The following is a 13,620-nucleotide window of genomic DNA, read 5'->3' on the forward strand; positions in this document are numbered from 1 at the left end:
GCGGCCATGGCTCACGGGCCCAGCCGCTCCGCGGCACGTGGGATCTTCCCGGACCGGGGCACGAACCCGTGTCCCCTGCATCGGCAGGTGGACTCTCAACCACTGCGCCACCAGGGAAGCCCTCTAATGACTTTTTAATGTCAGTCCCTTATTTTCTACTAATACCTCTACCGCCTCTCCATGACTATCCGCACATAACTGAAATCAGTCCTGTGCTTACCCTGATTAATACATTTAAGCCTCTCAATTCACAGGTGATCAAACTTGCCCAAGGTCACTCAGCTAATAAGGGATACACATGCACACTGGGCTCCAGGCATGAGGACTATTTGCCAGTATTCTTTCCCTTTGTATACCTGGGTACTGGGTGGTGAACTCTCTCTCTCCACTCCCAACCTTTTCTGACCTGCCAAATTCCTACTGGCCCTTTAAGGCTTAACTCAAGGGTCACCTCCTCCACAAGTCTTCTCAGGTTTTCTCTGCTCTCTCTCCTGTCGGTTGGGTGCCTCTGCCCTGGGCTTCATTCCCTCCCCGCTTTTCCTGAAATGTAATTGTCACCTGACCCCTTGATCTCCCTCACTAGGCTGCAGGCTCCTCCAGAGCAGTGTAGAGTCTGGGTCTTGTCTTGGGATTCCCAGTTCTGGAACAATGCATGGCATATAACACACACATAACAAATGCTTGCTGAAAACTGAGTAGTGACCCCACTTCTCTGATTTGATGAATGACATCATCTGACTTAGGAGGAGAGACTTCCTATCATGAGCAATGCCATTTTCTCAGCTTTCCATGAACTCATTCTCTCACTAGGTTTACACTGAGACAAGTAATTACCATTAGTTGAGGAATTACCACTTCTCAGACACTGACATGAATGCTTCATGCACAGTATGCTTATTCTGACAACACTGTCCAGTGGACATCATCCTCATTTTATGGATGAAGCTCAAAATCAGTTACTTATCCGAAGTAATTGGCCTACAGTCACAGAGAAGAAAGGCTTTGTTTTAAAAGAATGTATAAAATGCCTTATAGGGCTTCCCTGGTGGCGCAGTGGTTAAGAGTCCGCCTGCCGATGCAGGGGACACGGGTTCGTGCCCTGGTCTGGGAGGATCCCACATGCCGCGGAGCGGCTGAGCCCCTAGACACTGACATGAATGCTTCATGCACAGTATGCTTATTCTGACAACACTGTCCAGTGGACATCATCCTCATTTTATGGATGAAGCTCAAAATCAGTTACTTATCCGAAGTAATTGGCCTACAGTCACAGAGAAGAAAGGCTTTGTTTTAAAAGAATGTATAAAATGCCTTATAGGGCTTCCCTGGTGGCGCAGTGGTTAAGAGTCCGCCTGCCGATGCAGGGGACACGGGTTCGTGCCCTGGTCTGGGAGGATCCCACATGCCGCGGAGCGGCTGGGCCCGTGAGCCATGGCCACTGAGCCTGCGCGTCCGGAGCCTGTGCTCCGCAACGGGAGAGGCCACGAGAGTGAGGCCCGCGTACCGCGAGAAAAAAAAAAAAAAAAAAGCCTTATAATCATCTCTGTCCTGGAGAGATTCATTAGTATTTGAAATTACTTACAGTGCATTAATTTGGATGCTACAGCGGTGAAAGCATGGTCAACTAGGATTTATAGACGTTCAAGGCAGTTCTACCATATGCATTATCCAGGGCAAATCATGCCTGTAGTCCTAATTTTCTTAGCAGATAAATAGGGATTATAATACCTACTTACCTCAAAGGGGGTTGAATATCAAAGATCATGTTTGCCAAAATGCTTTGTTAAAGAAGAGGGCAAAGGCCCATCTTAGGGCACTATGCTGGATAAAGAGCTTGATGCAGTGTTTCCTAAAGAATAGTGTGAGAACCCTGAGCATCAAGGCCACCTGAGGTGTTAACAGCAGATGGAAGAATCCAGGCTGGGAATCCACATTTAACAAGCCTTCAAATGATGCTATCAGACACAAAAGTTTGATAAATACCAAGTTAGGACAGTGCTTCTCAAACTTTAATGTACACATGAATCACTTGGGGATCTTGTTACGATGTAGATTCTTATTCAGTGGACACGGGTAGGGGGAGGGCGGGCTGAGATTCTGCATGTCTTACAAGCTCCCCAGGGAAGCCAATGTTGCTGGTCTGTGGATCACATTTGAGTGGCAGGGGTTTGGAAGATCTACCCCCACTGTAACAAATTAGCTTTGCTTTATTCCTTGACCACAGATTGCATTCCCCAACTTCACAGAGGATTTCATAAAACCCAAGCTCTCAGTATTGGTACCAATATCACTTGAACTACTCAAAACCAACTGGAATGGATTCTCCAAGCTCTCAGTATTGGTACCAATATTACTTGAACTACTCAAAACCAACTGGAGGGCTTCCCTGGTGGCGCAGTGGTTGAGAGTCCGCCTGCCGATGCAGGAGACGCGGGTTCGTGCCCCGGTCTGGGAGGATCCCTGCATGCCGCTGAGCGGCTGGGCCCGTGAGCCGTGGCCGCTGGGCCTGCGCGTCCGGAGCCTGTGCTCCGCGACGGGAGAGGCCACAGCAGTGAGAGGCCCGTGTACCACAAAAAAAAAAAAAACAAAAAAACCCAACTGTAATGGATTCTTTATCATGGAGGAAAGGCAGTAGCATTCTTTTCAGATATAGACAGAATATATGTTTAGCATGTGAAAGAATAATTTACTGCTACTACTTGAGTCCTATTTACTGTGAAAAGCATTTTATATATATTATGTCTAATTCCCACCACAAGCCCACAAGGTGGATTTTCTTGGTCTATGGATAAGGAAGTAATGACCTAAAAAACGTAAGTAACTTGATCAAGGTCACATGGCTAATTAAGTGTTGCAGCTAGGGTTCCAATTCTGGTCTATTGGGATCCAAAACCTGTCTTCTGCCCATGCTCCACGGCATTAAATATGAGAGTGGTATAAAACGTGACAGCTTGAGGAAAAAAATGTTCCTCCTGTATGTATCGGTATTTGAGTTAAAGGCTTTGCTGAGGCAGACTCTGGATGGGGGTGAGGATGGGAATGAGGTTAATTAATTAGTGATCTATGTTGCCTCATGGACAAAAACATACAGATAGCATCCTTGTCCATGGTTCCCATAAATCTGATAGTGCAGATGGAATAAAAAGGACATTAGTAGCCGGTGCACTGATCCTAAATGTTGCCACCTACCCTCAGGCTTCTAGATGTGGGGCTCAACCAATAAAGAGGAAAAATTTTTCCTGATCCTTGTGGCCTATTAACTTCACCGGCTTCTCCTGTATGAGGTTTCTATAACTTAAAAGTTCACACCAATACAGGTTTACCCTGCCTTGTCATTTCATAGTTGCCACACTTTTGCTCTGATAAAACTGCCTGCATCTGAAAAAAAAAATGTACTGTTTAGTCAAATACACTGAAAATGCAGCAGTTTTGAAGGTTTTCTTTTGAGTAACAAAATTTTCCATATTTTTCATAAGGTTGATGTGGAGAGAAATGCATGGTAATAAAGATGCTCAGAGAAAGCAGTCAGAGTCTCAGGTGGACCAAATGAAGGAAAGACAGCTATAAAATAAACTTGCTAGGCATTTACCACCCAGTGTCTTTAGCATGTAATGCCCTATGGATGGAGTGTCCAAGGTCAGTTTTTTTTAGCCTTGAGTCTCTCTACTATTATAATGAGTACTCAGTAGCTTAACTGTTATTTTCTAAAGATTCATCCTTAATAACAGTACAACTCTTTACCTATGTAATGCAAAAAAGATCCAATTAGAAAGCTACATCTCCTTAAATTAAATATATACTTGGCAGTCTGAACCCAAACAATGATAATCAAAGTATTAAGGATTATAAACTGATTTTGCCCCTATGGTATTCTCTACACATGATGTTTCAAAAATAAAGACTGCAACCTAAAACAACAAAAACAAAAAAAAAATGGTTTGAAAATTCACTTAAAAGTAAAAAAATGTGTGTTTTAAACAGAAGGTAAGAAATTGAGTCTGGAGCACTGATTTCAAACTAATAAGCATTTCCTATTTCATTCCCCCACCCCAAGGAACAGTTCAGATCTCAGAAAAACTAAAGGTCCACAGAAACCAACCTGATATTTTTCTGGCTTTACTGAAATGTTTAGACATGAACATGTTTGCAATGAGTCATAATTTATAGGACCTTAATGGCCAATGCCTTATGTGCGTTTCTTCCTACATTCAGTAGCATTTTCAAACCAGCTGGTGGTACATTTTCCAGGCCCTGATAATTTTTATAAAGTTACCAGATCTCAGTTACTAAGGCTGCCACCCAGCACCCTTTCTCGTGATAATTTTTTATGCTATCTCAACAGAAGAGCACCTGATTCCCTTTTTGAACTATAACTCTCCCCCAACCAGCCAGTTAATGCCTTTCGCCAGAGAAAGGGCGCACGCACTATTTTTAAGACCCCCAAGGAGAAGTTGAGGGGCCTTCGGGGCACTCCAAGAAAAAAGGCAATGGGAAACGTTAATGGGGAGCCGCTCTGGGCAAAGGCAGACGCAGTAACAGGATATGTTCCTTTCCAGAGGAAGCAGAAGCTGCGATAGCCACGAGGCAGGAAAGGCGGTGTTAGCAGCACCCAAAGGAAACGGGCGCGCCAGGGTTTGCAAGGACCTGGCCTGCTTAGGGACTCTCGCTCCAGTCGGGTCCGAGGTTGGTGAGCACTTCGCCCGCGGGAGATCAAGCTCAGGCCTCCCGGTACTAGTGGTTATAAAGAGTACCCATCTGCTCCCTGCCACCTCCGCCAAAGATGGGCAAAAGGAAGAGAAAAAGCAAACACCAGGAGCCGCGGCAGGTGAACTCGTCAACAAGTCAGCCCCGGACGCAAGTCCCTGCCCAGGAGGGACCTCGAGGTCCTGGGGCCGGAGGCGTTGGGAAGGCGAGGCACGGCGTGGGTGGCGTGGGCGGCCGGGGAATGGGGTGCCGCAAACGCCGGGTCCACAGAGGGGACTGGAGCGCGGAACGTTTCCCTCCGCGCCCCACCGGGGCTGACGCGCGTTCTCGAGGCGCGTGCGTATCCTCCAGACCTTCCCAGGCCCCAGGGCGGCGGCGGGGAAGGGGAAGGGGCTGCGGCGGTTCTTGCACAGGGATAGGGGGACAGGAGGAGGCGACCTGCTTGTCACCGGCGCCCGCGGAGGGCTGGCCGCCCCAGGCCCCCGACCGCCCCGGCTGCTAGGCGTCTCCCAATGCAGCCTGCAGCCCGCCCAGCTCGCCCTCGCCACGGCCCCGTAGGGCAGGTACCTCGGAGCCCCGGCCCCTAGGAGCCTCCCGGCCGCGATCCGAGCGTCCCTCCAGCTCCCTCATCCGACGTCGGCGTCAGCAGAAGGCGAGGGAAGGGGGCGGAGGGAGCGCAGGAACCGGCCCTTCCTGTGGCAGTCGCCGCCAGCCGGAATAGCAGCCGGCGGAACCCGTGAGCGCCGCAGCGCAGCGCAGTGGCCGGGGGGAGCGGGCGCCCTCGCCTCTCCGCGAGCGCCCGGGGCCGGGGCCCCGCCGTCGTCTCCCCTCCCCGCTTCTCCCCTCCGAAGAATCCCCGGCGGGCGACCCCTCCCAGCAAGACCCAGGGACCCAGAGGAGGGAGGGGGCGATGGCCTCACCTTGTTTGGGGCGGGTCCGGGATGGGGGGAGTGAGTCTCCCTCTCTCTATTCCCTGGGGTCTTTCCTCGACCCCCATCTCCTGGGGTACACCCCGCTCGGATCTGCCGCCCAGGGTGACCCCGCCCCTGCTCTCCCGCAGGTGTTCCACGTGTCCAAAGCATTTGCGTCACAATGACCTGGCCGACAGGTGGGAGCCGCAGCGAACGCCCCAGGGTTCCCACTGTGCTGCGCTTAGCGCGTGCTGCTTGCTTCCACTGTAGATTGACGTGGCTTTAGAGGACAGGAGACTTCATGACTTCAATGCCAAGAAAAGTTACAGAGCCCTGTACCTGGGAATCAAGTTTGGGCTTAAAGTAAAAAGGCTCTGTGAAAAAAAACAACTGTATATGTATATATATTTTTCATTCCCATATATTCATATATATATTTTTTTGTTTTTGTTTTTTTTTGCGGTACACGGGCCTCTCACTGTTGTAGCCTCTCCCATTGCGGAGCACAGGCTCCGGACGCGCAGGCTCAGCGGCCCAGCCGCTACGCGGCATGTGGGATCCTCCCGGACCAGGGCACGAACCCGTATCCCCTCCATCAGCAGGCGGACTCTCAACCACTGCGCCACCAGGGAAACCCAACACAGGCTCAGTAATTGTGGCACACGGGCTTAGTTGCTCTGCAGCATGTGGGATCTTCCCGGACCAGGGCTCGAACCCGTGACCCCTGCATTGGCAGGCGGACTCTTAACCACTGTGCCACCAGGGAAGCCCCTATATTTTATACTTAAATTACTGACACTTATAGTAATTTCATCTTCTCTTATTCTTTGTTATCGCGAAAGAACCAAACCCTTCGTTTTTGAGTACCCTACAGTGATCACATGAAGAAAAGGTGTTGGAATAGTTCCTTCCTAAAATCATCTATGCTGAAAAGCAGTCCCAATGTGCTATGACTCATCCCTGATTGTGTTATATATTTATTTAAAAGTTCATTGAATAGTCACTGATTGAAACAATTTAACAGGGTGGAACGAAAGATGATTATTGAGTAATGATACAAACAAGTCTGAAATTCACAGGTGACAAGAATGGGCTGCTTGTTATGTGCCAGGCATATGCTGTATACTTTACATTTAATCCTTTACAGCAACCCAGTCCTGTGGGTAGAGTATTATCCCTATTTTACAGATGAAAACACTGCCCAGAGTACCATAAAGGCATTCAGCCAATAGGATGTTGAGCAGAAGTTTGACTCCAGGGTTGTCTGAACCAAGAGATTTAGTTTGATCTCAAGGTAGAAAGGTGTCTGACCAAGATGCAAAGTGAAAAAGTATAGGAGAAGATGTTGACATTTTAATAGAAAGGTAATTAAGATGGTACATCTCCAGGAATTTATATAACCTTTAAAGTTGACATTATTCTTTGGATATATTCTTTGAGGCTTCTCTTTGTCACAGATGGATTTGAGCCTGTCCCAGTAGGGCACAAAATATGGAGCTGAGCAAATATCAAGGCCTTGAGAAATGGTTATGAATAAACAAATACTGATGAATAGGATCTACAAAATAGCAAATTGATAAAAACCTGAGATTCAGGAGAAATTTGGGGAGAGAAAAACATTGCTCCTATGTATATTTGGCATTTATAAGAAGCATTCAAATGAATCTGTTGACAACACAAGCCAAATGATTATCCTGTTTGTAAAAAGGAAAAAAGGAAAAAAATCCTTTTAAAATGATAAAAAAAAAAACCTTCCTTGCAAAAGAGAGATAATTAAGATATTTTGTTTTAAAATATTTGATTCCAAGTACCATTAACTTATGTGTTAAAACCTAGTTTAGGGAGTTTAAAAGAAACAGATTATTTTTAACAGAATGAAGTGCTATTTCTATCATAGTAGGTGCTCAATAAATGTTGGCTGAATGTATCAATCAGTAATCACAGCATTGAGAGAGAAATAAATCACAACATTTCCTGATTCTAATGTTCTCCTTTCCACCAATGGTGATTTACTAGTTCCATGAAAACGTGTTAGAAACCCTATTTATCAAAGGCTGGCTTTGTGGCAGATACTTACATTTGTTAATGAGCCAAATCTAGATTTCTAGAGCCAGTAGAATGGCAGGTTGCTTGTGTGTTCAAAGTATCTCTTCAAAATGCAGATAATTAGAACACAGGCACTGGGGGAAGTGAGCAAGAAAGCTGATTTATGGAACTAATTACTCAGGTTTCCTTTTACCTTACAAAAGGCCAAGGTGGAAACCTGGGCCGTGAGTCTAATAACCTATCATGGAGGCTAAAAGCGGTTTCTAAGACAATGTCTATAAGTGAACAGACATGTGATACTGTCTAGTCAACATGGCACTGAGATTCCTTGGGCTCCTAGAGTTTAAGATAAAGCTTTAAATGACTTTTCATCATTATTTGTGTTGTCCTAACATTTGGGATAATACTTGAGGGAGGAAATAATAAACTGGTGCTCAGCCTACATCTCCACAGTGAGTAATTTTCCTTCCCATTTAAAAAACTGCTCCATCCATAACACTTCCATTGTTTCCGGGTATCAAGTTGTTGTTTCAATCTTGCAGAGCACCCACAATGTGCTAGTGAGAACCGGAAACAATTTCTAAGAAGAGAACGGCTATTGAATGATGGAATCTTAAATTGTGAAAGAAATAATGTGCATTTTCCAGAGTGTAACAGGATCACAAAGAAACTTTTCCACAGAAAAAATCCGTACATATTCAATGAGTTTTTTGAGGGCTTCCCAGTTTCCAGATGTGTTAACAGGACCACATGAATTAGGAACTGTGTTAGGCTGCCATTAACAGAGACCCAGAATAACAGTGGATTAAATGAGATAGAGATTATTTTCTCTCACCTTAAAAGAATTGGAAAGTAGGCTGTCCAAGGCTGTGTGGCCTCTACTAGGTCCTCGGGGTGTTGCCCTCCTCTCCTTCTATTCCACCATTCTTAGCAAAGCAATATTGTTTAAAGGTATATCCAAGCTAGGATGTGGAGAAATGGGAAACTTCATATATTGCTGGTGGGAATGTAGAAGGATGCAGACAATTTGAAAAATGGTCTAGCAGTTCCTCAAATGATTAACTAGAGTTACCATATGACCCAGTAATTCCACCCCTACATATATATCCAAGAGAAATGATGACCTATGCCCACACAAAAACTTGCACATATAGCAACATTATTCAAAATAGTCAAAAGGCGAAAACAATCCAACTGTCTATCAGTGGATGAATGAATAAACAAAATATAGTGCAGTGGAATATTATTGGGCCATGAAAATGAATGAAATACTGTTACGTGCTGTGACTTGGATGAACCTTGAAAACATGCTAAGTGAAAGAAGTCAGCCACAAAAGTCCATGTATTATATGATCCCATTCATATGAAAATCTAGGATAGGGAAACCTATAGAGACAGAAAGTAGACTGGTGTATGCTTAGGACTGGAGAGAAAAAACATACATATCAACTTATATACATGCATTAAAATGTAAATATGGATATATATAGACAAATTATTCATCTACATATAATACAATAAATTTTAGTGCACTGTTTATATTTTTAATGTTCTGAATGCTCCTTAGGCTCTCAGCCAACAAGAGCAAGTGAGGAAGAATGCCCTTGTGCCTCTTGGTGAATGGCCACCATAATGCAAATATGTGCTCTATACCATTCATCCAGGCAGATATTTACAGTTCTCTACAGCTCTGAAATCCTTTTATTTTCTGACCATCTTTGACAGCATCATCTATACTCTTGGTACTTGTCCAAGAGTAAGCTGCTGAGATAGAGCTTAAGCTATTATTATTATCAATGTGTTTAATAAGAGCTATACATGCAAATCTCTTGAAAGCTCAGTTCATTAATAAGAAAAACGCTTTTTCTTCAGAGTTGCTAGGAGATTAAAATTAAGATAATCTTTAAAGTAAATTTTGGAAAAAATGACATTTAAAAAATTATTATTAAACTTGTCTGATTTTTTATCGGTGATAGAAATTTAAAGAAGGGTTAAGCTAAATTTTATTGGCAAAATAAAGTTATTTACTGTATTGTGTAATACAGATATTGGATGTACTCAAGAGTATTACTAAATATCTTGACCAATTTTGGTTTAATTCTTGTGATCAGTTGTGCTCTCTACATAGCAAAACAAAGCTTCTATTATACTCTCAGCAGGTTTAGTTACATCTTTATGCAAATTTGTGTGCACGTGTGAAAATAGAACAAATGTTTAATTAAAAGCATTAGCTTTTGTTAATTAATAACTTCCTTTCCCTTCAAAATTAAAGCTACAATGAAGAGAGGAGGCTTATTTTACAATGAGGAGAAAGGTAATTCTTTTCATTGCCACACCAGCTTAGATTTATGAATAAATAATACAGCTTCCCACACCTCCAGCCCAGTATCATTCACTGGAACTTCTGCAAGAAAAATGCTGGTGATGGCATCAAAAAGGGACACCTCATTCACTGCAGGTGGAGAATTTCATTTTATCATGTGCCATCCAGTATAATCCTGCTTCTCACTAGGAACTGTGCTGGGATTTGGGCAAACCTTAGCCCAGAGTTCATAGCCGTGCCTTGGTCCTGGCAGATTTAGGGCTAATGACCCCCTCAAAGGGTCACTGTCTAATAAGGAACAGGACTTAACTGAAAGATTAGGATGGAACTCTCTAGGTCTTTGGTATCTCTCTTTCTCTGGGCACAGGTGGGAACCTAGTTCCCCAACCAGGGATCGAACCTGCATCCCCTGCATTGGAAGGCAGAATTCTTTACCACTGGACCACCAGGGAAGTCCCATTGATCATCTCTTTATATACCTTTTTGCTATCTGTACACCATCTTTGGTGAGGTGTCTGTTCAGAATTTTTGCCTATTTATTAACTGGGTTGTTCATTTTCTTATTGTTGCATTTTAAGATTTCTTTATATAATTTAAATAACAGTCCTTTATCAGATGTATTTTTGAAAATATTTTCTTCCAGTTTGTGGCCTGTCTTCTCATTTTCTTGATAGTGTCTTTTGCAGAGTAGAAGTTTTTAACTTTAATGAAATCCAATTTACCCATTTTTTTCCCATGGATTATGCCTTTGTAGTTGTATCTAAGAAGTCATCACCAAACTCAAAGTTATCTAAATTTTCTCCTATGTTATCTTCTAGAAATTTTATAGCTTTCTGCTTTACATTTAGGTTTATGATCCATTTTGAGTTAATTTTTGCAAAAGGTAAAAAGTCTGTGTCTAGATGCACATTTTGGCCTGTGGATATCCAGTTGTTCCAGCAATCATTTCTTCTTTCTTTTTTTTTTTTTTTTGCGGTACGTGGACCTCTCACTGCTGTGGCCTCTCCCGTCGCGGAGCACAGGCTCCGGACGCGCAGGCTCAGTGGCCATGGCTCACGGGCCCAGCCGCTCCGCGGCATGTGGGATCCTCTCGGACTGGGGCACGAACCCATGTCCCCTGCATCGGCAGGTGGACTCTCAACCACTGCGCCACCAGGGAAGCCCCAGCAATCATTTCTTGAAAAGACTATCCTTTCTCCGTTGAAATGCCTTTATTTATTTGTCAAAGATCAGATAACTATAAGTGCAAGTGTCTATTTCTGGACTTTGTTCCATTGATCTGTCTATTCTTTTGCCAGTACCACATTGTCTTAATCACTGTAGCTTTATAGTAAGTCTTGAAGTCAGGTAATGTCAGTGCTTCAATTTTGTTCCTCTTCTTCTTTGTTCCTCTCCAACAATATTGTTGGAAAAAATCAACCTAGAGTTACCAGTGAAAAAATATTAAAAAGCAAAGTCGATTTTTTCAGATGTACAAAGCTAAAAGTTTCATCACCAACATACCTGCATCTCAAGAAATTCATTAATGATTTTGAATAAATTTTATTATATAATCACATCGTATGTATTTCAAAGTTGCAGTCTTTATTTGTCATGCAGGTGTTTTGTCTGCAGACTCTACTTGTTTGGAATCCGAATCCCATGATCCTTTGTATTAACACCAAAGACTATCACAGTCCTGTGACTCACAGATTGAGAATCATTGTTTTAGAATATAAACTTCATGAGATATTAAGATATAATCCAACATCATAGGGGAGATGGATTAATTAGGATAAAGGCTGGGCTATAATAATTTTTAAAGAATATAGTGGCTTAAACAATATTGAACCTTATATCCTTCTCATAAAACAATCCACTCAGGTGGACCAGGTCAGTACAGCAGATCAGGTGGTCAGGGATTCAGGCTCTTTGTTATCTTCAAAGTATTGCCCTCACTACATGGCCAAAGAGGCTCCAACCTGTGGGAAAGGGGGAAGGCAAGGGTGAGGGTGTGTTTCCTTCAAGTGCATGACCCAAGTTACACACATGTTTTTCAGTCACATCCTATTGGCCAGAACCTGGTCACATGGCCATGCCTTGCTGTAAAGGAAGCTAGAAAACATAGTCTTCAGCTGGGCAAGAAAAAAAGAATAAATATTTGAGAAATGATTAACAGTCTCTGCCAAAGCAAGTTAGTGATGGAGTTAAAAGTAGAAGGGTAAAAGTGCATCTGATTGGGAATTAGGAAATAGGGGTTATAGTCCTAATTCAGCCTTACTCCATGATTAAACCAAATGTTTGGCCCATACTTCACCTGAATTACCCTTACCATCTGCACAGAGAAACTAAGTGCACTAAGTCCGCGCACCACAGCTACTGAGCTCGCTTGCCTCAACTAGAGAGTCCACGTGCTGCAAACTACAGAGCCCACGCACTCTGGAGCCCTTGCACCACAACTACAGAGCCCACACTCCCTGGAGTCTGCACGCCACAACTAGAGAGAGAAAACCCACACACCACAACTAGAGAGAAGCCCGCACGCCCCAACAAAAGATCCCACATGCCTCAGCGAAGATCCTGCGTGCCACAACTAAGACCCGACACAGCCAAAAAATTTAAAAATAAATAAAATATTTTAAAAAATGATCAACATCATACCTCCCTAAGGAATTGCAAATTAAAACGAGACACCACTGCACACCTACTAGAAACCAAAACACTGAAAAACACCAAACAGTGGTGAGAATGTGGAGCAAAAGGAACTCTTATCCACTGCTAGTGCAAATGGAAAATGATACAGACACTTTGGTAGATAGTCTGGCAGTTTCTTATAAAACTAAATATGCTCTTACCATATGAACCTGCAATTGCACTTCTTAGTTTATGCAAATGGGTTGAATACATGTCATGAACCTCCACATAAACATTTATGGCAGCTTTATTCACAATTGTCCAAAATTGGGCAAAACAAAGATGTCTTTTTTTTTAACATCTTTATTGGAGTATAATTGCTTTACAGTGGTGTGTTAGTTTCTGCTTTATAACAAAGTGAATCAGTTATACATATACATATGTTCCCATATCTCTTCCCTCTTGCATCTCCCTCTCTCCAACCCTCCCTATCCCACCCCTCTAGGTGGTCACAAAGCACCAAACTGATCTCCCTGTGCTATGCGGCTGCTTCCCACTAGCTATCTATTTTACGTTTGGTAGTGTATATATGTCCATGCCACTCTCTCACTTTGTCACAGCTTACCCTTCCCCCTCCCCATATCCTCAAGTCCATGCTCTAGTAGGTCTGTGTTTTATTCCCGTCCTACCCCTAGTCTCTTCATGACATTTTTTTTCTTAGATTCCATATATATGTGTTAGCATACGGTATTTGATTTTCTCCTTCTGACTTACTTCACTCTGTATGACAGACTCCAGGTCTATCCACCTCATTACAAATAACTCAGTTTCATTTCTTTTCATGGCTGAGTAATATTCCATTGTATATATGTGCCACATCTTCTTTATCCATTCATCTGTTGATGGACACCTAGGTTGCTTCCATGTCCTGGCTATCGTAAATAGAGCTGCAATGAACATTTTGGTACATGACTCTTTTTGAATTATGGTTTTCTCAGGGTATATGCCCAGTAGTGGGATTGC

At 43.5% G+C, this 13,620-nt stretch overlaps 1 protein-coding gene across 9 annotated transcripts in view; it reads right to left on the bottom strand.

Annotated features, from left to right (window-relative positions):
• ICA1 (islet cell autoantigen 1) overlaps positions 1–5,725 on the bottom strand; it is a 145,211-nt gene extending 139,486 nt beyond the window's left edge. For 4 of the 9 annotated variants that reach the window (XM_028490045.2, XM_028490047.2, XM_028490042.2 and 1 more), the window contains exon 1: positions 5,272–5,375. Coding sequence is in view for 1 of the 9 variants with exons in the window: in XM_028490038.2 (XP_028345839.1) it covers positions 5,625–5,701 (77 nt within the window). In the remaining 8 variants the exon portion in view is untranslated. Of the gene's footprint in view, positions 1–5,271; positions 5,376–5,624 lie in introns of those variants that run through there. The other 5 variants (XM_028490041.2, XM_028490040.2, XM_028490038.2 and 2 more) reach the window with 4 other exon arrangements.
• Between the last annotated feature and the right edge of the window lie 7,895 nt (positions 5,726–13,620).

Source organism: Physeter macrocephalus, chromosome 5, assembly GCF_002837175.3.
Source record: "Physeter macrocephalus isolate SW-GA chromosome 5, ASM283717v5, whole genome shotgun sequence".
Classification (NCBI taxonomy): Eukaryota; Metazoa; Chordata; class Mammalia; order Artiodactyla; family Physeteridae; genus Physeter; species Physeter macrocephalus.